Raw genomic sequence first — 25,191 nt, 5'->3', positions numbered from 1 at the left:
ATAATCTTTTTTGGGAGGTTACCATTAATGAAACACACTTTAAGGTGAAATTAACATTCAACTATCACATAGGCTGTCATTCCCTGTTTAAAATTGCATAAGTTCCATTTTATAGTTATGACTTGGAAGTGCTTCATAGTAAACCTATGACTTCACTAAAAACAAAGTTAAAGTAGGAACTGTAGGTCACTATTTGATCCATATCCATATGTATGTATGTGTGTGTGTGTGTATATATATATATATATATATATATATATATATATATATATATATATATATATATATATATATAAATTTTTTTTTTTTTTGAAACAGGATTTCTCTGTGTATCTAGTCTTGGCTGTCCTGGCTGTGATAGACCAGGCTGTCCTCGAATTCACAGAGATCTGCCTTCCTCTGCCTGCCCTAGGGCTGGGATTACAGGCATGCATCATTGTGCCTGGCTGCTTATTCATACTTCTAAGCATGCCTCCTTAAACAAAAAGTTCAAAATTCTTTATACTGAAATATACTTGGAATATTTTATGCTTTATTTCACTTTTTAATATCAGATTTGGTATGGACATATAAAAAATACATTACAACAAATATATCCCCCAAAATTAATGTATAAAAATAAGAATGTACACAAAACTGCTTTTAAATACCTTAAAGTAGATGGGAGCCATATCACCCATTTCCTTTGGGAGAGGGATACATTCATAAACCATATGATACTGTTTTTTCATGCCCATATTAGCCTCTAAAAAGACACAATCCAATCCTTTATCTTCAAACATCTTTACCAATGATTTCCGAAAAATCTAGAGAAAGAGCAGAAAGATGAAAGGCATATATACTCAACAACTTCTCCATATTTGCAAATGTTTTAAACTCCTGGCTAGATGGAATAATTTGAGATGACCAACTGCATTAAAGGAAAAATATTCTTAAAGCTCAACATTAAAAAGAATATTATACAATTAAGATCTTTCTCATTTGTAATTGTGGTTCTTCAAGTTTTTTTTTTTAATTCCCTCCCTTCAAGTATGTTTTGATTAAAATTATGTTTTCTACCAAGCATAACATCCAATGATAATTCAGTATTATTAGTAATAATACATAAAAAAGAAAAGAATTAAGCTGGGTGTGGTGGTGCACAACTTTAATCCCAGTACTCAGGAAGCAGAGGCAGGTGGGTCTCTGTGAATTCTAGTCCAGCCTGGTCTGCAAAGCAAGCCAAGGCTACACAGAAAAACCCTGTTTTGAAAAACAGAACAGAAAAGAAAAGAAAAGAAAAGAAAAGAGAAGAGAAGAGAAGAGAAGAGAAGAAAGTTTTCAAATATTTTGTGTTAAGTCAAATTACTTTTCAAAATGTATCTAATAAATGGATGCATAAGTAGTATAATTAATTTGAGTGTCACACATAATTGGAAGGAAAATCTAAACATTGTGTGCTTCTTCAGCTACGCTTCTCTAAACGTCTCAGTGCTCCACTCTTCACCATGTGCAGTGATGTTCTTCCTTTCCCAAGAAGAACTATAATGCCATTGTATTCATGTGCTCACTGTCTAGTGGACTGAATATTTTATTCACTTCTAAGTTTTTCACCATATATCTTAATTTCTCACAGAAATATATAACATAAGATTCCTGTAATTAAATATTTCTGTACTGCATTTTTTTCTGTTAAATCAGTTTTTCATAAAATTTTAGATGTACCTCATCATAGTCCTACAATAATACCCAAAGACCAAATTTCCATACTCCTTAATTTCCATTAGGAAAAATTTTCATATCAAAAATAATTTGTCTGTGACCTTAGTTATGTTTGGCCTTTGACACAGTTTAATTGATCCATGAACTCTGGGAGTGCAAATAATTAAAAAGCACAGAAATAAAATGCAGGCAAATATGTCCTCTTTTGGCATCTTCATTCATATTCTGCAAAAACTACTATATACTGTTATCTCTTTTGAAATCTTGCAATTCCACATTCTGTAACCTGGGTCCTCTGTAACAACTGATAGCACTTAAGAAAATAACAATACACTTTGTCTTACTCATTATGAGGTTTTGAAATAATTCAGCAACAACTTAATCCATTCTTTGCCTTTCAATCTCTCAAAGAAAAAGCCATAAAACTGTATAACTGATTCGTACAACTGAATTCAAAGCCAGGGTATGTTATGAAGGGAAGAGATAAGAACAGAAGCTGCTATGGTAGCGCAATCACCATAGTAGTGAGGGCCAGGGGGCAAAGAGTAACTGCTGACTGGAAACCTCTGACTCCACATCTTTTCATTCTCGGAAACTTTCTTTTTTGGTTACAATTTAATAAAAATGATTATCTCAAGCTGCAAAATGCACTAATTAGAAACACCCAATTGTCTTTTTAAAAGCAATTACTTTGTCAGTTAGCTTAGTAAATAATACATTTCAAAACAGGAGAATGTGAGAAAAATAAAATTAATGAGAGATGGAAACATGATGATCTATAGACAACTACAAATTATAAAGATATCAAACCTGTTTGAATTTATTATAATTTGCAAACCCGCCTCATGATGCCTGCAGACATTGAGCACTGGAGTACCGACCTGAATCTCCTCCCAGATATCTTCATCCAGCAGAGTGGCTGCCTGATGATGCTGCAGAGGAACGATGAGGCAGTGGCCCTCAGTAAGAGACTGCACATTGGGTAAACATAAATAAACCTAGAGGCAAATTCCAATGGTGATGTGTTATTTGGTCATAGGTGTAACAGATGAGACTACAGTAGTGAAATCATGGGTGGTATTAAGGCAGACTTGTTTAAAAGAACTATTTTTATTTTAATACTCACAAAGATACTTTTTTACTTTTAAAATATCATGGAAATGGTTTCTAAAAAACTAAAAATTTAGAGCACAAGTTTCAGTTTTCACTGATAGACATTAAAGACTAAGACTTCCCAAGAAAGAACAAGAACAAATACCCACTGATCTTTTATCTGAGAAAACTATATATTTACAAAGACTGAAAACAACAGTTTTTGAAAATAAAATGACAACATAAATCTTATGAATGGAAGTTCCAACAGGAGCTGCATCTTGTGCTGTTTAGAGCTAATGAAGTGGCCAGAACTCCAGTTGTGGAGTCTAAAATGGTGCAAGTCCAGAGCCAAGTTACCCTGAGCTAATCTTTAGCTCCCTAATAGTCATTTATTGCCCTCCTCTGTGTGTAACGCCCCTGTGACCAGTATGTAAAACTTCCAGGAGGTCTGACAGAGCACTAACGTCTACCAATCAAAAAGTAAGAAGCCTTGGAATAATGAGATTTCCCAGCTGTTCTGTAACTTGCCTACATGTTTTCACTAATACACACAAAAAGTCTCTTGATTATTTTTTTCATTTTGCTTATTATGTTATTATAACAATATTAGGAAAATTTTAACACACTGGAACATGGAAGATGGGGTAACCTAAATTGGTGTTCTTGGGCCATGGTAATTCATATTTGGATAGAGAATAGAGCATCTATTGTTCCTTTGTGAGGAAAGCTGTTTTCTTTTACTGACAGTTTAAATTACGTGTATCACCCAGGCAACTTCTGTCATTACTCAGCTGAGAGAAAGAAAACAAGCCCAGGATAGCTTTACCTCTCTGGCAAAATTCTGTTTATTTACATATATGATGACCTTTGACCTGAAGCTATTTTTCTATTATATAGAAGAAAGTATTCAAAAATATATGAATGATGAGGAATACTATAAATATGTATATTCCCCAAACTATTAGTTCCTGAAGCAAGGACTCATTCCTTCAGCCTCAGCCATCCATTCCCACTAATCCACTCAAGCCTTTTTTTCTATTTAAAACAAACAAACAACCACATGCAACAAACAAACAAACAACAACAATGGGGTTTCTCTGTGTAGCCCTGGCTGTCCTGGAATTCTCTCTGTAGACTAGGCTAGCCTCAACCTGACAGATGCTTGCCTCTGCCTCCAGGACGCTGGGACTAAAGGAGTGCCACTCCAGTCTTCTTCTTTCTTTGTCTTCTCTGCGAAGGCTTTTCATTCATTAGTGCGTCAGAGAAGACTTCTAGAAAACCTTTTCAATAAGACATCTCCAGCCCTCATATTATGACAATATCCATCTGAATTGGGGTAATGATTAATCTGCTTATTTTATTAATTTTTTTCAATAGAAGATGGAACCCTAGATTCAAGTCCCAACCTCCCCTGATTTCCCCATAAAAATCTTTAAATAATTTTTTTTAATTTTTTTAATTTTACTGATTCTTTGCTTTTCTGTGAAAATTAGAATTTGATACCTACCACATCCAAAAACTAATTTACACCATGTGAAAAATAGTTACCAACATGTTTATTGAAATAAATGTCTCTGACACATTACCAGATATTTGATTATTGTACATAGAAAACCTTCGTGTTAGCAACATATAAAATCTAAATAGAGACTATATTTGCCAGATGAAGAGATGCAGTTTTGGTGTGCCACTAAAGACCTCCATAAGAATGCTAAAGAATGGAAAGTTCCTGCCTAATTTAAGACAAGATGCTTGGGAAAGACTTTGTGATCTTTACTCTATGACCCAAGGCAAAGTAAGGTGGGTAGCCTGGAGCTAACGCACATAAAGGTGAAATCGTTCAGCGCCTACTAACTTGGCTTCAAGCCCCCCACCGTAAGAGTGACACGGTTCAGCCTGCCAAGGGTGCAGGGGAGTAGCCAGAGACTTCTTTGATAGAGCTATCTTCGGGCTTGCAGGAACAACAGCGAAGCAGCTGGCAGGAAACAGGTAAACGAGAATTCTAGGAAAGAGCTAAGGTGCTCTCTTGGGTTTGGAGGAGCTCAAGAGAAAAACTAGCTATGTAGAATGACACAGATAAAAAGAGGGGTCTAAACAGCTAGTAGTTTAGTTGTGGAATTGGATTGTAAGTAGGTATTTTGTATATATAGTTCAGGAAAAAAAGCTACCTTGTTGAGCTAGCAAGTTTGATTTTATGTTTATTTTAACCTCTTATGGCTCCTGTGTCTTTCTTGGTGTATTAGATACTTTATGTAGTTGCAGTTATGTACTATGAAGATGCTTGGAATACAATGGTGAGCAAAGATTATCTCTGTAGTCATGAAACCGAAAGACTTGGAGAATGACTGGACCAATAAGACAAAGTAGCTTTAATAAAGTTTTCAAACTGTGACAGAGCCTATGAGATATCAAAGAGATGCTATCTATTTAAGAGGAAGTTAAAAAAATAAAAAAGAAGCTGCTTTGGATTAAGACTCTGAGAGGAGATTTTGGTGCTGAAATCAATTCAGTCATTAGGTCATAAAGCTCAAAAACATCACAGCCAGAATTTGATTCTCAACAGAACAGAATCACATACAACATGGGCTGAAACAATGAAATACTAATACTTGATCTATAAAAAGCCCAAAAAACTATGGTAACTTAGAGAACAAAAATATTTAAAAATTAGAATTAGTAAAAAACCTTCAAAGTTTTTATAAAAATCTGAAGGAACAGCTGGGTGTGGTAGCAGACACCTGCAATCCCAGCACTCTGGGAGGTACAGGCAGGCTGATCTCTGTGAGTTCCTGGACAGCCTGGTCTACAAAGTTAGTCCAGAACAGCCAAGGGTACACAGAGAACCACCCTCCAATCTGAAGGAGCATATCTGCATATACTAACTGACCTTTACTTTGTCTATGTTTCATTTCTTACCTTCACACCAATTGCAACAATAAGGTGCTTAGGGAACTGAGAGCTGTCAAAACAGTATAGACACTTGGCCATTTGTGCTGCAAGACTCTGATGTTCGGCAATTGCTCTTCTCCTTTGGCTGTCTTCCTTTTTACCAAGATGTTCTTTCTCAGCTGCTTTGGAGACAAACATGTCATCCAAAGTGTAATAGTCTCCATCTGATTTTCCCATGAACTGAAAAACCAAAATAATAATAGTAGATAGAAGGGAGTAGTTAATATTTTGCTGAATAATGGCATCCTAAAGTCCTATCTGTAAATAATATTGATACAACCTATATTTTTTAAATGATTAAAATTAGGTTTGAGCTAAAAAAAAAAAAAATCCATCATTACTGAGGCCACCACCAATCTAATCACAGCTAAAGTCACTGAATCTTAGCTAAGTACAAATTCATATCATTCAATTATTTTTGTACTACTATAATATATAAACCATTATTATGTTCAGTTAAGCCGCAAGGAAACAAAAATGTAGAGGTTAAGCTACTTGAAAACAGAGGACATAGAATATATAAAACGTAAATACTGTTCCATTTGATCTCTACTTCTTTGACACTCTTTCCAATATATGGAGAAAGACAGAAAACAAATTTTGTTTCTGCTTAAAATTCTTAAAAACCTCTATTATCTTTATAGAAGGCCAAATACAAAATCTGCTATAAAACAAAACAAAACAAAAAAACAAAACAAACAAAATGTGCTATAGCCTACAAAACAGTAGAGACAAAAAGCTGTATCAATTAGAAACTTGGTTCTATCGTCAAAATAAACACAGTAAAATTCTATCTCCTACCTACTTAACCTTGAGCTCGCTATTTCCTCTCTTTGCACTCTCTCCTGATCACAATAATACTGTCTGTCTTCTGGGGTTATGGTAAAGACTCATAGTGAAAAGTAACCACTGTCATAATCTAGCAGCAGTGATTGCTAACACATCTGGCCACACCTATTCACTCTCTATGTTCTAGTGTTAGTCTTCCAAGGCACTGCTGCCTTCCAACTTGCACATGCTCTCTGACCAATTCTCTCTGTGCTGCCATGTTGGTCTGATGTATTCTTATGCTAATTAATAAAGGGCCGTCACACCTGGGCAGGGCAAATAAGATAGGCATGGCTAAGGTTCCCAGGCATGGGGTGACATAGAGTATCTTGGGAAGAAGAGAGATGAGAGGAGAGACAGGAGAAGTCCACCATGGATTAGATGGAAGAGAAGCATATGGCTGGTGTGGATGGAGAATTTGGCCCACATGAAGAACATTAGCAAGTATTTGGGATTATGGATGAGTGGTAGCTTGAAAGAAATTATTAGAAGCAGATGGCATGGGATTGGCACAGGTATCCCATACTTGCCCTACTATGGGAAGTAGTTTAGGGGATTAATATCTGCCCTGCCCCAGGTTAACTAAGGCTATTTTAAAATATAACAAGTGTCTGTGTCTTGATTGATTGGTAGCAGGTTATACTGCCATAATAATAATTATAGGCCTGATAATAAATATTATTAGGCTATCCTAGTAAATTAACAACATTGCTTTTCTTCTCATTCTTCAGCTGTAGCTTTAGATTCAGTTGTCACCCTCAGGAAGAAGAAGCTTCTTCAAGTATCCATGTCCCTCCAAAGTATTACCATCAGTCTCAGAAAGACTACACTGTACTCAGTGTTCATGGACCTGTTTTTCCTTTTTGACTACATTATTGTCTACTCAATCTTCTGTCCATACACCCATACTTTAAAAAAAAATCATCAAATACGAAGCAATTACAAGCTACTTGGATCTTAGCAGACCTTTAAAACAATTTAAGGACAGAATATATCTACTTAAGTAAAGGTTTATTTCTAATAACAGATTATGAAAAATAAAGAATGTTCATGCTTTATTTATAGCACCTGGAAGGCAAAGGGAGGTTGGTTTCTATGAGTTCATGGTTATACTGATAAACACAGTGAGTTTCAAGTAAGCCAGGGCTACATAGTGACTTTGTCTTTAAAAGGAAAAAAAGCTACTTCAAGATACAACATTCCTAAAATTTATGTGCCTAGTAACAGAATTTCAAAATACACAATGCAAAAACTCAATGGCATTGAAAGAAAAATATAATCCACAATTCAGGGATTTAAACATCACCTTATGATTACTAGAATAAGGAGAGAAACAAAAATACAAAATGAAGACTTTACAGACTACTGACTAATATGATCTACTTAACACTGACAGAGGTCCCCATTGGCAAGAGAGTGAATGTTTTTCAAAATGTGCAGACTGTCCACCAGGACAGATACTACGATGACTTTAAAATATCTAGACTATAACAAGAAATGTTTTTGCAACAACTGCCAAGTTCAAAGACTACCTGGAACAAATTTGTTGTTGTTGTTTATGGTTTTTTTGAGACAGGGTTTCTCTGTGTAGCCTTGGCTGTCCTGGACTTGCTTTGTAGATCAGGCTGGCCTCGAACTCACAGAGATCTGCCTGCCTCTGCCTCCTGGGTGCTGGGATTAAAGGTGTGCACAACCACGCCCAGCTGTTGTTGTTTTTGTTGTTGTTGTTTTTAATGGAGGGTCACTATGTAGCTCACACTGGCCTTGAACTCCTGATTCTCACTGCTAAGGCAATACATGTGGGCCACTACTGCAGCCATATGTCTGACAACTGAGATGAAGGATGCCTGGCACATAAATAACACTTTCCTTTAAGAACCTAATTTCTAACATATATATCACCAATATACTGTAAATACAATCTACAAAACAGAAGAATTAGAAGAAAACTAGATTTCTAGAATAAATAAACCAAACAATGTGAAGGTTTTAGTAGAAGTTTATCGGCAGTATACTAAAACAACATAGCTCATGCTTCCATTTATAAAAGCATGCCCCTATTAAATATAGCACACTGTCTATATATCACTAAAGGAGGTGTTTATGTTCTGTATATGGAATACAGAACTTCCATACTTTGTAAAAGTTATAAAGATCCTGTCAATCTTCTCTAATTTATTTACAGTGTTTGACTGACTCTGGTATAGACTAGCCAACTAAGTGAGAATTATTCCTCAACAGAACTGAAACATGGTTCCATTTAAATGAGAACAGCATAAATGAACTCTCATACTCATCAGTTATCTGAACTTCTTTCTATTGCCTTCTCTTAGGGGTGTGCTCAAATGTTCTCATCTTATCTGTCATATATACCTCTTCTACAATTTTGATCTACAATACTGTCATATTTGGTATCAATTAACAATCTTTTAACAGGTAGTAAAAAATATTTTATACTTCAAAAAAAAGCCACTGAAATGCTAAACAAGTGAAGGTAAAGAAGAAAAATAGGGTCAGGAAAATAAGCCTCTTCATCATTCAGACAAAATGTTAAAGTAAGATAACTATAGTCTAAAACAGTACACCATATATACTAAAGCTTGGAGAACCTCTACAGCCAATATCAGAAAAATGTTTTAAGTGGGTATAAAAATTAAAAGAAAGAAGATTTTTTCAAAGAAAAGATGTTAACACTACACCAAGTGTCATACAGATTCACTGAAGTCCCCATTAAAAACTCTGTAACATTTGTTATAGAAATAAAAAACAAAAAAAACAAGACGAGAACAAAACCTGCCTTGATCTGATAACAGACAAAAGAATTCAGTTTGAAGATTCCGACACTGATACTCTGTCTCAAAACAAACAAACAAAAACATCAACCAACAGGAATCACCATCCTAAAAATCTCAAGGAGTCTCATCCAACACAAATAGCTAAAGCAATCTGAAAAACAAGTGTAGACATGGAGATCTAACATTTACTGATTTTGAAAGTTGCTTTGAACTACAGGAATCAAAATACTGCAGAAATGGCAGAAACACAACAAACACACAGACCAATAGGGCAGAGGATAGAGCCCAGAGAGAGAGAGAGAGAGAGAGAGAGAGAGAGAGAGAGAGAGAGAGAGAGAGAGAGAGAGAGAGGAGAGAGAGAGAGAGAGAGAGAGAGAAAAAGAGAGAGAGAGAGAGAGAGAGAGAGAGAGAGAGAGAGAAAGAGAGAGAGAGAGAGAGAGAGAAAGTAAAGACACATATATGGTGAAATAAATACACGTGTACATGGTTAAATGACTTTGGACAAGGGTGTCAATCATTTAGTGAAAAAAATTATAGTTTTAAATAAATGGTTTTATCAGTGGAATTTTATGTAGCTGTGAAGAATAATGGCATCATGACATTTGCAGGAAAGTGAATATGACCATGTTAAATGAATATGTTAAGTGTTAAATGCAATAAGCAAGAGTAAGAACAACAGATATTGCATGCTCTTTTTATATATGGCACTTGGATTTAAAAGTTGTGTGCGTGTGTGTGTGTGTGTGTGTGTGTGTGTCTGTGTGTGTGTCTGTGTGTGTCTGTGTGTGTATGTGTGTGAGTGAAGTCATAAGACTTTAGATGGGTGAAAATTTCCTTAAGCGAGAGGAAAAGAGAACAATGGAACACAAAAAATACAGAAAGTAGAAAGTACAACTTTCTGGAAAGGGAAAGGAAAGGATCCAGCCAGAGGGGTACAAAATGCCAGGGACACAGGAGAAGGCAGTAGGGAAAGAGAATGAACACAAAGTATAATGACATATCAGAATAAAAATGCCACAATGAAGTCCATTACTCTCTATGTAAGTTCCATATGTTAATAATAAAAAGGGAAAAGAAAAGCACTGTGGGATGCAGAGGCAGAGGCAAAGGACTGTGAGTTCAAGGCCAGCCTAATCTACAAAACAAGTCCAGGATAACCAAGGTACACAGAGAAACCTGTCTTGAAAAACCAAAGAGGAAAAAAGAATTTCAGTTTTAGATGCAAATTTTTGAAAAATCATTTTCCAAAGCGTGCTGCCCACATGTAAAATAAATAAATAAAAATTGGATCAAATATATAAAGAGAAAATGCAAACCTTGAGTCTAGAGAGGTGGTTCTAAGGTTAAGAACACTGGCTGCTCTTGAAGACCCAGTTTCAGATTCCAGAACCCACACTGTAGTTCATAAGCATCTTTAACTCCATTTCTTCAGGATGCTGTACCTTCTTGTGACCTCTATAGGCACCAGCCACACATGTGGCACATATACATACATGCTTGCAAAATACTCCAGAGTAAATAAATCATAAAAGAAAAAAAAAACCCTAAAACTTTCACATTTATGTAAGAAGTAGCAGGATTATCAACAGAGGGAAATGAACTGAAACCCAATGTCCAAAAGGGCACCCAAACTTATAAAGGCAAAATGTTAATCATCTCATCCAGAAATGGAATAAAAAACAAAAGAATCAAAAAATTCTAAACTAAGGAAAAACTGGAAATAAAAAATTTAAGAGCCTAAACAGAAACTCAGTGGCAAGTCTCACAAATAGAATACAAGAGATAGAAGAGAAAAACTCAGGCATTTAAAACAAGATAGAAGATATGCATACTGTGGTCAAAGGAAATCTAAAAAAAAATACAGGCACAAAACATTCAGGATAAATGTGAAACTATGAAAAGATCAAAACTATGAATAACAGGAATAGATAGAGATAGGTGTGACTTCTGGATAGAGAGAGGAACCCTGGGAGGAATTGAGAGGGGCAAGATTTGTCAGTGAGATACAGAGAAAGTCCTAGGTACTGGGACTGAGTAAGAGGTCATGGGCCACATGGTAAACATGGGCTGGAATAAATGGGTTAATCAAGTAATATAAGCTACTTGGGAGGTAGCAAGCTAAGGCCTACGCTATAATAAATACTAATTCTTCATGTCATTATTTACAAGTTGGCAGGTCCAAGACAGAGAGATACTCCTTAAAACAAAGAATTGATTCTTTGCGATAGTTGGTAAAATCGACAAACCTTTAGCAACATTAATTTAAAAGCCAGACAGAATATTCAAATTAACACAATTAGAGATGAAAACAGATACCAAGAAGTCCATAGAATCATAAGGACACACTTTAATAACCTGTAATCCACCAGATTGGAATTTTTTTTAAGTTTAGCCAAAGATAAATTAAGATCAGACAAGCAATTTAAACAGACCTACAAGCCCTAGTCATAAAGAAGAAAGTCATTAAACATCTCCCAACCAAAAACCCCAAAGACTAGATGGTTTTAGTACAGAATTCTAACAGACTTTCAAATAAGAACTAATTAATGCCAATACTCTTCAAATTATTCTACAATAAAAACAGTATGTTTGATCTCATTTTACTTTATTATTATTCTTTGGATGCCTATTTGTTTTCTAGTAAGACAGAAAGGGAGTAGATTTGTATTGGATGAGAGTTAAAATGATGTCAGGAGTTTGAGGGAGAACAATAACCAGAATATAATATATAAAAACAAAATCTATTTTTAATAAAAGAAAAATAGAAAAAACAAAACTAAAATTTTTTTTGAACTGTGAATTTATCTTTTCCGACTCCAGGCCTTCAAATTCATTAGAAAAAAGAAAAATTTGTTCAAATACAAACTGCTGGTAATCCTGGACTTTGCTTTTCCTTAATGAGAAAAGTGGATAAGCTGTCTACTTGATTCATCAACAATTTAACATTAGACCAGAACTCTAAGAAATGTTCTACAGTCTTCAAAAGTACACATGGCACCAAATGGACTTGATCATAATGGTACTGCATACACAGTACTACTTCTTTTTATAAGACATAGATTTTTAAAAATATTTTATTAATTTATTCATATTACATCTCAATTGTTAGCCCATCCCTTGTATCCTCCCATTCCTCCCTCCCTTCTGCTAAGACATAGATTTTAAAAGAAATTGATGAAAATATAAGAGAAATTGGAACACCTCTATCTTGCTATTATACATTTTACATTTATATATAAAAGAAATTGGTGGTTCTTGAAAAATAAATTAAAACTAAAACTACTGTTTGATCCAGGAACTGTACTTCCTGCAAACTGAGAGCAAAGATGCCAACATGTGGATATCACCATCCACAGAGGTATGCAAACAGCAGCAAAAAAGTGGAAAGCACTGAAAACCTAAAATGATCATCAACCTATCAGTAAAAATACAAAACCATTAAAAGGAATGGGATTCAGATACATGGTTCATGGATTTGAAAACATTAAGAATGAAGTCATACCAAAAGTGTTACCAGAGACAGGTGTAGCAGAGGGACAAGACAGGAGAAACAAGCACTGGGTACAAGTCTTCTGCTTAAAAGGTCATTAAAATCTTGGCATGGTGAAAAGTCCTAGAAATGGATAATGGTGATGGTTTACAACACTGCAAACATACTGAATGGTACTGAATTGTATAATTGGAATAATTAAATGGCAATACCTATGCCATGTGCATTTTATTATAAAAAAAAAACCAAAAACTAGAGCCCAAGTAAAAGACTGTTAATGAAGTATGTTGATATTTTGGTGTCCCTATCTTTTCTACTCATCATACCTAGATGAAGTTCAGAAAAACTAGAAGTAAGAAATTAAACATCACCAAACCAAATAACCCAATTAAGAAATGAGGCTCAGAACTAAACAGAATTCTCAAAGAGGAATATCGAATGGCTGAAAAACACTTAAAGAAATGCTCAACATCTTTAGTCATCAGAGAAATGCAAATCAAAACGACTCTGAGATTCCATCCTATACCCATCAGAATGGCTAAGATCAAAAACTCAAGTGACACCACATGCTGGTGAGGAGGTGAAGAAAGGGCAACTCTCCTTCATTGCTGGTGGGAACACAAACTTGTACAACCACTTTGGAAATCTATCTGGCTTTTTCTCAGAACACTGGGAATAGGGCTACCTCAAGACCCAGCTATTCCACTCCTTGGAATATAGCCAGAAGATGCTCCAGCACACAAGGACATATAGTCAATCATGCTCATAGCAGCCTTATTCATAATAGCCAGAACATGGAAACAGCCTAAGTGTCCATCAGTAGAAGAATGGATAAAGAAACTGTGGTACATTTACACTGTAGAATACTACTCAGCTATTAAAACAAGGAAATCCCAAAATTTGTGAACAGATGGATGGAACTAGAAATGATCATAATGAGTGAGTTTACCCAGAAGCAGACTCACATGGTATATACTCACTTATAATTGGACACTAGCCCAAAAGGCATGTCCCATGAAAGTGTTCACTTACCAGGAGATTGGGATAGAAGTGAGGATATCCTACTGGAAATCTAGGTAAGAGAAATATAGGAGAATGGGGAAATAGAAGGATCCAGAAGGTCCTAGAAACCTATAAGAAGAACATCATGACGGGTGGATCTGGGCCCAGGGGGCTCTGCTCAAACTACTGCACTAACCAAGGGCAATACAAGTAGTAAACATCAAACCCAACTCTAATCTAGCCAATGACAGGACATTCTCCACAGTTATGTGTAGAGCAAGGATTGACTCTGACATGAACACTGGTATACCATATGTGACCACTTCCCCTTAGTGGGAAGGGCTGGTGGCACTCAGAGAAAGAATAAGCAGGCTACCAAGAAAAGACTTGATAGCCTATATTCATATAGTGAGGGAGGAGGTCCCCCTCGGTCATAGACCTAGGGGAAGGGAAAAGGGTAAAAGTGGGAGGGAGGGAGGAGCAGGAGGATATAAGTGATGGGATAAAAATTTAGATGTAATCTGAATAAATTAATAAAATAAAACTTAAAAAATATTAATTTTTCAAGAAAAAGAACTAGATATTTTTAAAGCAGCTTAGCTAGGATTCATGCTATATATATATATCTTTTTCAGTTTAAAATAAAAACAAAACATCACTTCTACCATTTTAGAACATACGATCTTTTTTAGGGGATGTTTCAGTAGCTCTAAATGGTATCACATTCTTGCATTAGCCTCTTCCTGCTCTAATTTCCCTTTGTAAAATCCAGAGGGGCCTGTAGAGATGGTTCAGTGGCGAAGAGCATTGTCTGCTCTTCCAGGGGAGCTGGGTTAAATTCCCATTGCCCACATGTCAGCTCACACTTGTCTGTAACTCTAGTTCCATGGGATCTGACTCCCTCACACAGACACATGCAGACAAAACACCCATTTTAAATAAATAAATAAATAAATAAATAATCAATCCACAGCTGACATATATAAGACTTTAGCAACTGCAACCTTCCTTATTTTAATCAAATTAAAAATTCAAATATGGTGTGTAGTTCAATCACTTAAGGTTTCTTAAGAACAAGAACACTTGTTTGTTTTGTTTTGTTTTGTTTTGTTGCAGAGCACCTGGGTTTAGTGTATATCCCAACCATCCATAATTTGAGTTCTCAGGTGATTTAATGCCTTCTTCTGGTCCTCATGGACCCTGCACACATGCTGGCAAAACACCCATAAACATAAAATAAAAAACAAATAAAAACTTTTAAAAAATGGTTGTTTACTAAAAAGAAAAGAATAAAATATTTCAGTTCCAATGTATATTCTTAAAGAAAGAGGTAATGTGTACTTCAATAATCAGCTCCATCATAAAATATATTAAACTTTTAAAATATATTAAGCCTTAAATGTTACAAACAGGAAAAAAAAATCAACCAAAATATAAACACTTTTTATTAGCTATAAAATTATCATTTCCTTCTAATTTAAAGTAAAATCTCACATGACTTTATTCTCTCTCTTGCCCGTTTTCTCTTAAGCCTCCCATTTTCCTCCCCATCATCTCATTTTTCATATCCTATTAGCACAAAAAGAATGAAATTACTGCCATAGTGTGAACAAAATTAATGAGGAGAGATTTATATAGAACTCTTGAAGATGTTCTTGAGTTGATGTTGCCAAGAAAATACTGACATCTTACATTTTATTTTTTAAAGACTTATTTATTTATTTATGTATACAGTGTTTCACCTGCATGTGTGCCTGCATGCCAGAGATGTTATCAGATCTCATTATAGATTTTTGTGAGCCACCATGTGGCTGCTTGAAATTGAACTCAAGACCTCTTAGAAAAGCAGCCAGTGCTTTTAAACTCTGAGCCATCTCGCCAGCCCGACATGTTACATTTTAAGTAAGAGAGTTTACATTTTAAAAAATGTTGGAGTCAATATAGAGTATATTACAAAAGGTACAGTATCCACAACTTATCTCCAAATATCACATATGACATATGCAAACTGGTCAAGGACAAACCTATGCAGCAATCAAGAGTTATTTAACACAAATCATTTAAAGTAAAGTACCATTTAATGAAAATAACATGGACTTGGGAGTTAAAAGTTGAAGTTTAAGATACTATAATCCGCCACCCAAGAACTGTGAGAAGTAGGAAACCTAGTTCTAGGTCACCAAACCTTGCATATTCCCTTTAGCTCCTAGAGAGTCTGCTTTCTCTTTTGTAGACAAGGAAGGTTAAACATGATTAGCATGGCTCAGGTCCATTCTATTCGAATCTCAAAGAAAGACAATTCACCATTAGAGGTCATAATAAGCATATTGGTATACTCAATAGGAAAACAACCAGAAATTTTTTTCTTTAGATTTGGTTGGTTGGTTGATTTTGTTTTCGAGACAGGGTTTCTCTGGGTAACAACCCAGCTGTCCTGGACTCACTCTGTAGACAAGGGATGCCTCTCAAAGTGCTGGGATTAAAGACATGTACCACCATGCCCAGCTTTCTTTCTTGTGTTAATGGAGATGTTGATTTTTTTTTGGACACACTAAGGCACCACCATGCCCGCTTTATGCCATCCATCCCCTCTTTAGTTAACTATATAGGACATCTTCAGAGACTCAAAACAAAACTAAGAGATGTAGAGCTGGGTGCCGTGGCACAAGCCTGAAATCCCAGCATTCAGGCAGGCAGAGGCACATCTAATGTTAATTACTATAAGTATAAAGCAATTATTATGTTGAGGCTCCTTATTAAGCAGGCTGAAATAAAACCATGCCAAATCAACATTTTTATAGCAGTGTACGTCTCCACCAGCTTTGTCGCAAACTGGAACCATTGCTTTGCCCATTAAAAACAAAAACAAAAACAAAAAAACTTTGTCTTTTTTAGAGATGTTGCGAACCCACCTCCTTTACCCCATAAGTAAAAACTGACTATAAGAAGAACAGCTGGCAGTGCTTTAATCTTCCTTAGTGGGTCCAAAAAATTTAACATCTCCATTAACATGAGAAACAAAGCCAGGCACAGTGGTACAGGCCTTTAATCCCAGCACTTGGGAAGCAGAGCCCAGTCTACAAAGTGAGTCCATGATAGTCAGATGTATACAGAGAAAGCCTGTCTCAAAAACAAACAAACAAACAGAATGAAAAAAAGAGAAAGAAACAAGAACAAAGCAACACTTGTGCCAAAAAGCAAATAGTGTATAACTTAGTCAACCAGCACTTGCAGAAAAGTCCAGGTTGAATGTTTTAGCTGCACACAAATTTGTCTGGTGTGTAGTTTAAATAAATGCTATCAGAATTGGCTCATTTTTGCTTAAAATTATTAGGAAATAAATCAGATTATGACAAAAAGTCAGAGAAGGGAATAAATAGAAACACTGTGTATCCTAGGAAGCTTTTTCATAAATAAATACAAAAGATGACAGAATAGGCTGACAATAAACAACACATTTTCAATCATTGAAAATGATGGTGCATCCCTATATTCTCAGCTATTTAGGGTTCTATAGCAGGAGAGTCATACATTTGACGTTTACCTGGGCAACACAGTACAATCCTATCTAACCCAAACTAAGTAAACCAGAGTCTACACTTAAAAATTGACAAAAAGATGTCAAATTGAGAATCTGATCAGTGTCTTCCTCAGCCATCATCAATGGAGCTTCCTCTTGCAAAGGATGGAATTAACACAGAAACCCACAACTGGACAAGTGTGTGGAGAGTGAGAGAGAGCTTAGACCACTCAGTATTAAATGGGATGCTTTCACCAAATTCCTTCCCTCAAGACTCAGGAAGCTATGCAGAAGAGGAGGTAAAAAAAAGAGGTGGCAAGTAAGAACCATTGGGAATGGAAGACAAAAAGGAAACATAACAGGATTTTACACACATACAAACTCAAAAACACTGGCTAGCATTCATAGGTCTAACAGATACAAACTATGTGGGATTCCAGCATTGAGACGCAAAATGAGCATGAGCCCCAATCTTAACCCAGGAGCTATCTTCATGTGTTAATTGTTAGCAAGAAAAATTAGTGTTCCCCAATAGAGTTGCCCTGGGAATACAAAGCACACTTAAAGGAGGCTCCAGGCCAACACAAAGCCAACTCAATGGGATTTTGGGGGAATTTTTATCTCATAATGTTTTTACTTGGGCATTTTTAACATTACTGGGGTTTTTTTTTTAATTATTATTATGGTTTCCAATTTTCTGTTTTCTGTGTGTATGTCTGTTTCTCATGCTTTTTCTTTATTGTTGATTTTTTCCTGTTTGTTTTGTTTTATTCTGGTTTGTTTGTTTCTTAATTTGCCTGTTTGTTTTCTAGAGAGAGAAAGAGAAAACATGAAGTTGGGTGGATGGGGAAGTGGGGAAGATCTGGGAAAAGATAAGAGAGAACTGTTATCAAATATATGTATAAAAATATTTTCATTTAAAATATTGAAAATAGTCATACACAGTATTTGCTCTAATATTTTCCAGGTATACCATGTAAAAATGTTCAATTGAACAAAATAGATTAGAGATGGTCAGATCTCTTTAGCATGTATATCACCATCAGTTTCTCAAAATGCAAATGTTTTCTGGGAGACTCTTACCTTAGATGCCATTCTCATGAAATCTCTGTTTTGATCAGTATCTGTTCCCATCTTTACATTCTTGACTAAATCATTGAGACTCAGATGATCATCATCAGGAAAGTATCGGAGCCTTTCTTTATCCTCATGGGTTGAAACCTACAGCAAAGTGAACATAATGAAGTTTTTGCAGATGCTTTGAATGGATCACCCATAACTCTGATCCCATACATAACCCCATCAGGTATACAATTGCTGCTTCCATGTGAAAGAAAGTCCATCAGCATTACACTTTGTACTCTTCCCCCTTCCAGTCTTCCTTCCCAGGAGGAAGGATCACACTAGCTGATTGCCAGGTTTGGTGAAAGATTACAACTGTCCATTCCCCTCTCTCCTCTTTTCTTGTAGTTAAAACTCCTTATTATTGTGGAAGAAAGACTGCCAGTATTCAAGCCAGAAATAAGTATATAAAAAAACAGAGGTGAAAATTCACTTCTATGTGCCTAGTGTTTGTATTCCTCCATCAACTCACATGGTGCCACATTCCCAATAAAATGGCACCAGAAATCAGGACTTTGGAGAGGTGGTTGGGCCATAAGGTGGAGCCATCATTAGTATCCTATCAAGACATGATAGCACCTTTTCTGTGCTTGCTCTTTACTGTGTGAGAAAAAAATGAGAAAGCATCACTGTGAACCCAGATATTAAAATCTCCCAGTGCCTTCATTTGGATGTCCCAGCTTCCAACACTATAAGAATTCATTTCTGTTGGCCAGCCCACCAATCTGACATGTTGTTTGACAGATAAAATACTCACTCCTAAGCACTAATTTGCTATCATAGTCTATTCTAACATTGCTATTATTTTTTGCTAACCTAAAACTCATTTGCTATAATTTCCTCAGCTCTAAATACTTACTATCCGGCCTATGCTCAAAATGCAAATCCTAGCTCTGAATGACTACATCTCTGACTTTAAACATTTATTCATATTGTTCAGTAATATGCAAATCAAAATGGCATCTCTGCTTATGGATTCCTAGTCAGTTCTGCCATTTTATATGTTCAAACTTTTATTTTTATCCACATCTCTCCAGCTTTGCCAGGCTTCGCATTATATTAAGTCAATCTCATTTCTTATTACTGAAAGAATGAATTAATAACTATAGCAGGATAGATACTCAACAGGCAAACAATCAATATTGGACATGAAGTTATTTGTATATTTAGTTATCTAAATGATCTTCAAGTTTAAAACAAAAACTTAACTCAGAGGAAGTGAATGTGTTGTTTTCACCTCCTTTCCAAATACTCAAGGTAGTGGTGGAAACTAATTCCCAGAGCTAAAAGATAGAAAAGAAAATGAGGTGCTTAAAAGCTCATAGCACCTACATAATTAAGACAGTACTGTGTATGAACATCGTGTTTCCAGACCTCAAATTAGGTGTCTATAAAGATAACATAGCTAGGAGGTCAAGATTTTCTATGTGCAACATGGTAAACATGCAAAAGAAACTGAATACATCAAAAAATGTACACTAAAATTAACATGTGGTAAGCCTTCCATGTTGAGACACTGGAAAAGACACAGTTGAATTGTTTGCCATTTATAAAAGGTAAAAAGATACAACTGAGAATAAAAGTGATAGTTTGCTATTTTCCAATATTTTATTTCAAAAATTTTCTAGTCAATTATATAAAAGGAACTCAAAAGATGAAAAAGAGAATTGTGAATTAGTAAATGAACGCATATACTAAACATACCTTTTGTCTATTCCGTCTTTTTGCTTTCATATCCAGGGTCTCTCTGGAGGTGTTCACAGGCCACATTCTTCCAGACTCATCGGTTCTAATAAGGATCACTTCTTGTTCATCTTCATGCTATAGAAAGGTTTAGTTAATATTTGAAATTCTAAAAGAATGTTAAATTGCTACATTTAACCACAGCAAATCACAGAAAAGATTCTAGTTTAAATACAGAAGTATAAGCCATTTCTAGTCTCTTGGATTTTTAATCACATATTATAAAGTGAGCATGACAAGACAAGGAGAAAATCAAAATTCATTTTAGTATTTTAATAACTACTGAGACAACCTTCAAATAGTTCTGGTACTTGTTTTAACTGGTCATACTGGGTGTTGAACCTAAGATCTCATGTATAATACTAAGTAAGCATCCCACCAATGAGCTATATCCAATCCTCTTACTTACTTTTTAAAAAGATTCTGAGCTATGGTATTATAAACCATTCAAGTGGCTTTGGACTCACTGCTGAGGGACTCAGGGTTGGGATTGGGGAAGGACTCAGTTCTGTTTAAGAGACTGGCTCCTAGACACTGGTAGTTTGACTATATTCAAATGAGTATATGGGCAACATAAGTTAGAGTTGGTGTTGTTTCGTTCATTTGTGCTCTTCTCTCTCTCTCTCTCTCTCTCTCTCTCTCTCTCTCTCTCTCTCTCTCTCTCTCTCTCTCTCCCCTTCCCTTTCTCCCTCCATCTCTCCCTCTCTTGTTGTTCTTTATTTTCCTGAGAGGGCACAAGGGTGGAGGGCACAAGGGTGGAAGGCACAAGGGTGGAGGGCACAGGGACCTGGGAGAACTGGGAAGCGAGTATGATCTGCGTACATTACGTGAAATTCCCAAATAATAAATAAAATATCATCTTGAGGGGAAAAAATAAGTTAAGGTACCAATAGTCTACTAGGACTAGTCTGAGAATCCCCATCTCTGATACAGTGGATAGTATATTTAGTGAGTGTTTTATAAACTTATAACTTGGATTTTTCTGTAACAAGGCAACCAATTGACAAAGCTGACTTTTCAAAGTATCTACTGTAATGATCAGTGTTTTCTTTGTGTTAATATTTTTCAAATACATTTACTGTATTTGGCTCTTCAGAAGTTATTATATTTCACATAGTTTAAAGATATTATTGTTACTAAAAATTATAGCCAAATATATTTCTGGAATAACATAAAATAAAAATTTTCTATGATGCAAGTGGAATGTAATAATAAAAGCATTAGGTGATATATTCATTAAACATCAATTGCAAACAAAGGTAACAATTATTCACATTTCAATTTTCTTCTCAAATTTGAATTAAATATAAGAATCAAATCTATTTACATGTAATAGCTCTTGTGAAGAAGTAAAACACATCCTTACAACTTTTTTTTTTTTTTTGAGACAGGATTTCTCTGTGTAATAGCCTTGGCTGCCCTGGATTCACTTTGTACACCAGGCTGACCCTAAAACTCACAGCAATCAACCTGTCTCTGCCTCCTGAGTACTAGGATTAAAGGCATGCACTACCATGCCTGGCTTTATTACTGTTTTTACAGGAATTTACTTTTTTCCAAATATTTAGTGGAGATTAGAGACTGTCACTATTTTTCTCCCTTAATTATGTTGTGAGATATTATATTTTAAACCTTTTTATTTGTTCCTTTGCTAGAAAAAGACACTTGTAATCCCAGCACTCAGGAGGCAGAGGCAGGTAGATCTTTGTGAGTTTCAGGCCAGCCTCATCTATGAAGCAAGTCCAGGCTTGTTAAGGGTGCACAGAGAAATTCTGTCTCAACAAACAAACAAACAACCTCCCCCCAAAAAAACCTAAAACCAAAACAAAAAAAAAAAAGAAAATATAAAGATGGGAAAATATAATAATATGACTTCTAACTTCATCATACTGTGAAAGCTGCTGTCTAATACTAAAGACTTTCAAATAACTAAGGCCAACAATTATTAGCTGTATGACCACATTCCTTGATATGAAAGTATTTTATAATGTTTGTAGCATCCTCTGGTCGAGTTCTTTTTAGTTTTGCGTGTATGTGCACACTGATGTGGTGTATATGTATACCTTTGCATATGGAGGCCAGAAGATGACCTTGCACGTGATTCCTTGAAATTACTGGCCCAAAATGTGCTAGGAAGGTTAGTCTGGCTATGTCATAAGGCCGAAGAAATGGCCTGTCTCTATTGTACCAGCCTTGAGATTATCAGGTTTTAATACATGGATTCTGGGGGAATCCACCTCAAGTACTTTACTGGCTGAGCCATCTCTCAAGCTCTTGACATTTTTATGCCTTTTTTTCTTTAACTTGGTCACTTAGCAAATATTAAAGTATCTGTATAAGCAAACATTTTCAGTTCCTACACCTCTAAGAAATAAAATCCCTGACATAAAGATTATAGCTTCATGTGGGAACTACTCTCGTAAAAGTTATTAACATAAAGAAAGACAGGTTCATTTTCTGCTATGCCTTAGAGCTTTCTGTCGTATGCTGGTGATTCCAAGCATTTATTGATTTCCCAGAAATCTAACCTTACTTGCACTAATACTGCTCCAAACTCTACTATTAAATGTAAACTTAACTGTGCTAGTCTTTACTTAACCTAGAGACTACATATCACAGACCAGAGTGATGGTCAGTTGTGAAATATGAATGGAATCCCTCCAAGGAACTGAGTCTAAAACGATCTACTTCTCTTTCTCCTGTGTAGGGTAGGTGGATTGGAAGGGAAGTATAGGCATTAAACAACCCCAAATAAGGTAGATTTGTAAATGACAAAACCTACACTGGTCCCTGAGGCTCCCAAGATTTATTGCCCACAATGAGTACATCCTCATATACAGCTGTCTTTGTTGTGTAAACTTTGCTCTACGTAATTCAAAGTTCATTGCCTAATCAAGTTACTGAAGCCTGTGACCAGACAGAAGAAAAGTAGGCAAGGCTTATGTTCCTGGGTTTGGGGTCTCAGAGGGACCACAAGTCTGGGAAGAGTGGAGAGAGGAAACAGAAGATGTAGCAGGAGGAAAGGCAGCTGGAGAGAAGGAAGGCACCATGGAGCATGGAGCAGTATGGTCCATGAGCACATGGCCTTGAGGGCTGGCCTACTGGAACAGAAGCAGCCCTGGCAGAAACAATTACGGCAAGTAACGTGGGGTACGTAGCTGGGAAATAGCAAAACAGCTTAGAGGGTTATGGTGCCTAAAAGCTTTTATAAAACCAAAAGGTTTCTGTTTCATTTAATTTGGGACTCAGTTTGGGTAAAGAAGCCCTCTAAAGTCAAATAACAAATCAAACATCACCTGAGGAGGCAAGAGGAGGATGCCAGACTCCATGGAACTAGACTTACAAATGTTTGGGAATTGACATGTGAACGCTGGGGACCAAGCCTATAGTAATTAACCACCCAGCAATTTTTACAGCCTTACTTCCTATAATCTTTACTTAATATCCCATAACTAATGTGAATCACATTTTATGACACTATCAATACAAGATGAACACAACAGACACACAGACATGCACACGTTTTATACATCTATAAACAACCATAATCCTGCATGGAAGGCTAGAAGCGCTGTACTAAATAATGGAAAGGCCAAGAATCTGCAAGACCTTCAACTTTTGACCCTGTACTTCTTTTCTAGTTCTTCACAATTCTGGTAAATTTACTATATATCTTACTTCCATTGTATAGGAAAAGTTACCTTCTTATTTTAAAAGGAAACCAAGAATGTAACTACAGCCAACAGTCAATTCCCAAGTAATTTTAAGAACATTCACATTGCTATATCACAAATTTCCAAAATAGTAACTATTAGACTATTTGTGACTTTCTGTCTCAGCCACCTTTTCAAGGCCAATGCAAAGGTAAATACTTTAAGTGTATAAAAGACCTGGGACATTGTCAAACAGCAAAGATTCCTCAATAAATGCCTCACAAATAGAATTAACAGATGAGGGTCTCAAACCAATTGATATGCTCTCAAAACTAACTGACTTCCTCTCCTTGGGTGACTATTTCCCACTTTTTCCTCTTTCATTTCCATAATACTGCCAGTAAATAAGTCCTAAAGCCAACTCACTTTATGCACCTAAAACAACGAGATCCATTCTACAGAGAAAACACAAAAAAGCCTAACATAGTAGCACAAGCTTTTAATACCAGTGCTTAGGAAGTAGAGGCAGGTGGATCTCTGTGAGTTCAAAGCCAGCCTGCTCTCCATAGTGGGTGCCAGGACAACTAGAGCTATATGATGAAAGACCTCATCTCAAAAAACTAAAAAGGAAAATAGACAAACCAATATTAACATCCATGTAATTTACTAATTTTTCTCCAAATAAAACAAACATACTTCCTGCTATAAATAGAAAGCATTTATAAAAGCTTTTCACTTCCTAAGAATGCAAAGTGTTCCAGAGTGTTAAATTATTCCCAACAATCACAGTTCAATCTGTACAGCTTTCAGTTTTACAAATATTGAAATGGAATGTTAAATTATAAACATTTTATGTGAATATTCTTACAAACAAATCTCAAAGTGCTTTACTCTTGTGCATTCAGTATCTATAAAATAGGCTTATATGGGTGGCAAAAAAATGTGAATTTTTAAGAAAGAATATTTTAAGAAAGAATAATTTTTATTAAGTCAACTTGGTGATATAGAGGGGGATGAACATTGCCTACTGATTTCTAAAAAGAGTTGAGGAAAAGAAGATATTATTCTACCATGAAAGTGTATCAATTTTATAGTAAGAAAGGTTAAGTATTTGCCAGACAAAAAAAGGTACCTCCAAATCTAGTAGTTCATTTCCAGTCACCCAACAAGTATCTAAAACCTTCTTTCTCACTTTTTCTGGCATAGAATGTATAACCTTTTGATATCATCATTTAGACTTCATTGTCCCTCCATCTGTACTCAAATGAAAGTTCTAGGCAGGTGTTTTTGTTT

The 25,191-nt window shown here is 35.7% G+C and overlaps 1 protein-coding gene across 4 annotated transcripts in view; it reads right to left on the bottom strand.

The window, feature by feature from the left end:
- The window catches only part of CWF19L2 (CWF19 like cell cycle control factor 2), a 73,771-nt gene that overhangs the window by 11,502 nt on the left and 37,078 nt on the right, over window positions 1-25,191 (bottom strand). For 3 of the 4 annotated variants that reach the window (XM_084781490.1, XM_084781489.1, XM_084781492.1), the window contains exons 11-16: window positions 20,207-20,323; window positions 18,464-18,601; window positions 12,871-12,981; window positions 5,713-5,925; window positions 2,583-2,699; window positions 651-806 (exon numbers count right to left, since the gene is read on the bottom strand). In XM_084781490.1, the coding sequence (XP_084637616.1) occupies window positions 651-806; window positions 2,583-2,699; window positions 5,713-5,925; window positions 12,871-12,981; window positions 18,464-18,601; window positions 20,207-20,323 (852 nt within the window). The remainder of the gene's footprint in view (window positions 1-650; window positions 807-2,582; window positions 2,700-5,712; window positions 5,926-12,870; window positions 12,982-18,463; window positions 18,602-20,206; window positions 20,324-25,191) is intronic. The other variant, XM_084781491.1, reaches the window with a different exon arrangement.

This window comes from Acomys minous (assembly GCF_964271855.1).
Source record: "Acomys minous genome assembly, chromosome: 5".
Classification (NCBI taxonomy): domain Eukaryota; kingdom Metazoa; phylum Chordata; class Mammalia; order Rodentia; family Muridae; genus Acomys; species Acomys minous.
This window is presented reverse-complemented; position numbering and strand designations above follow the sequence as displayed.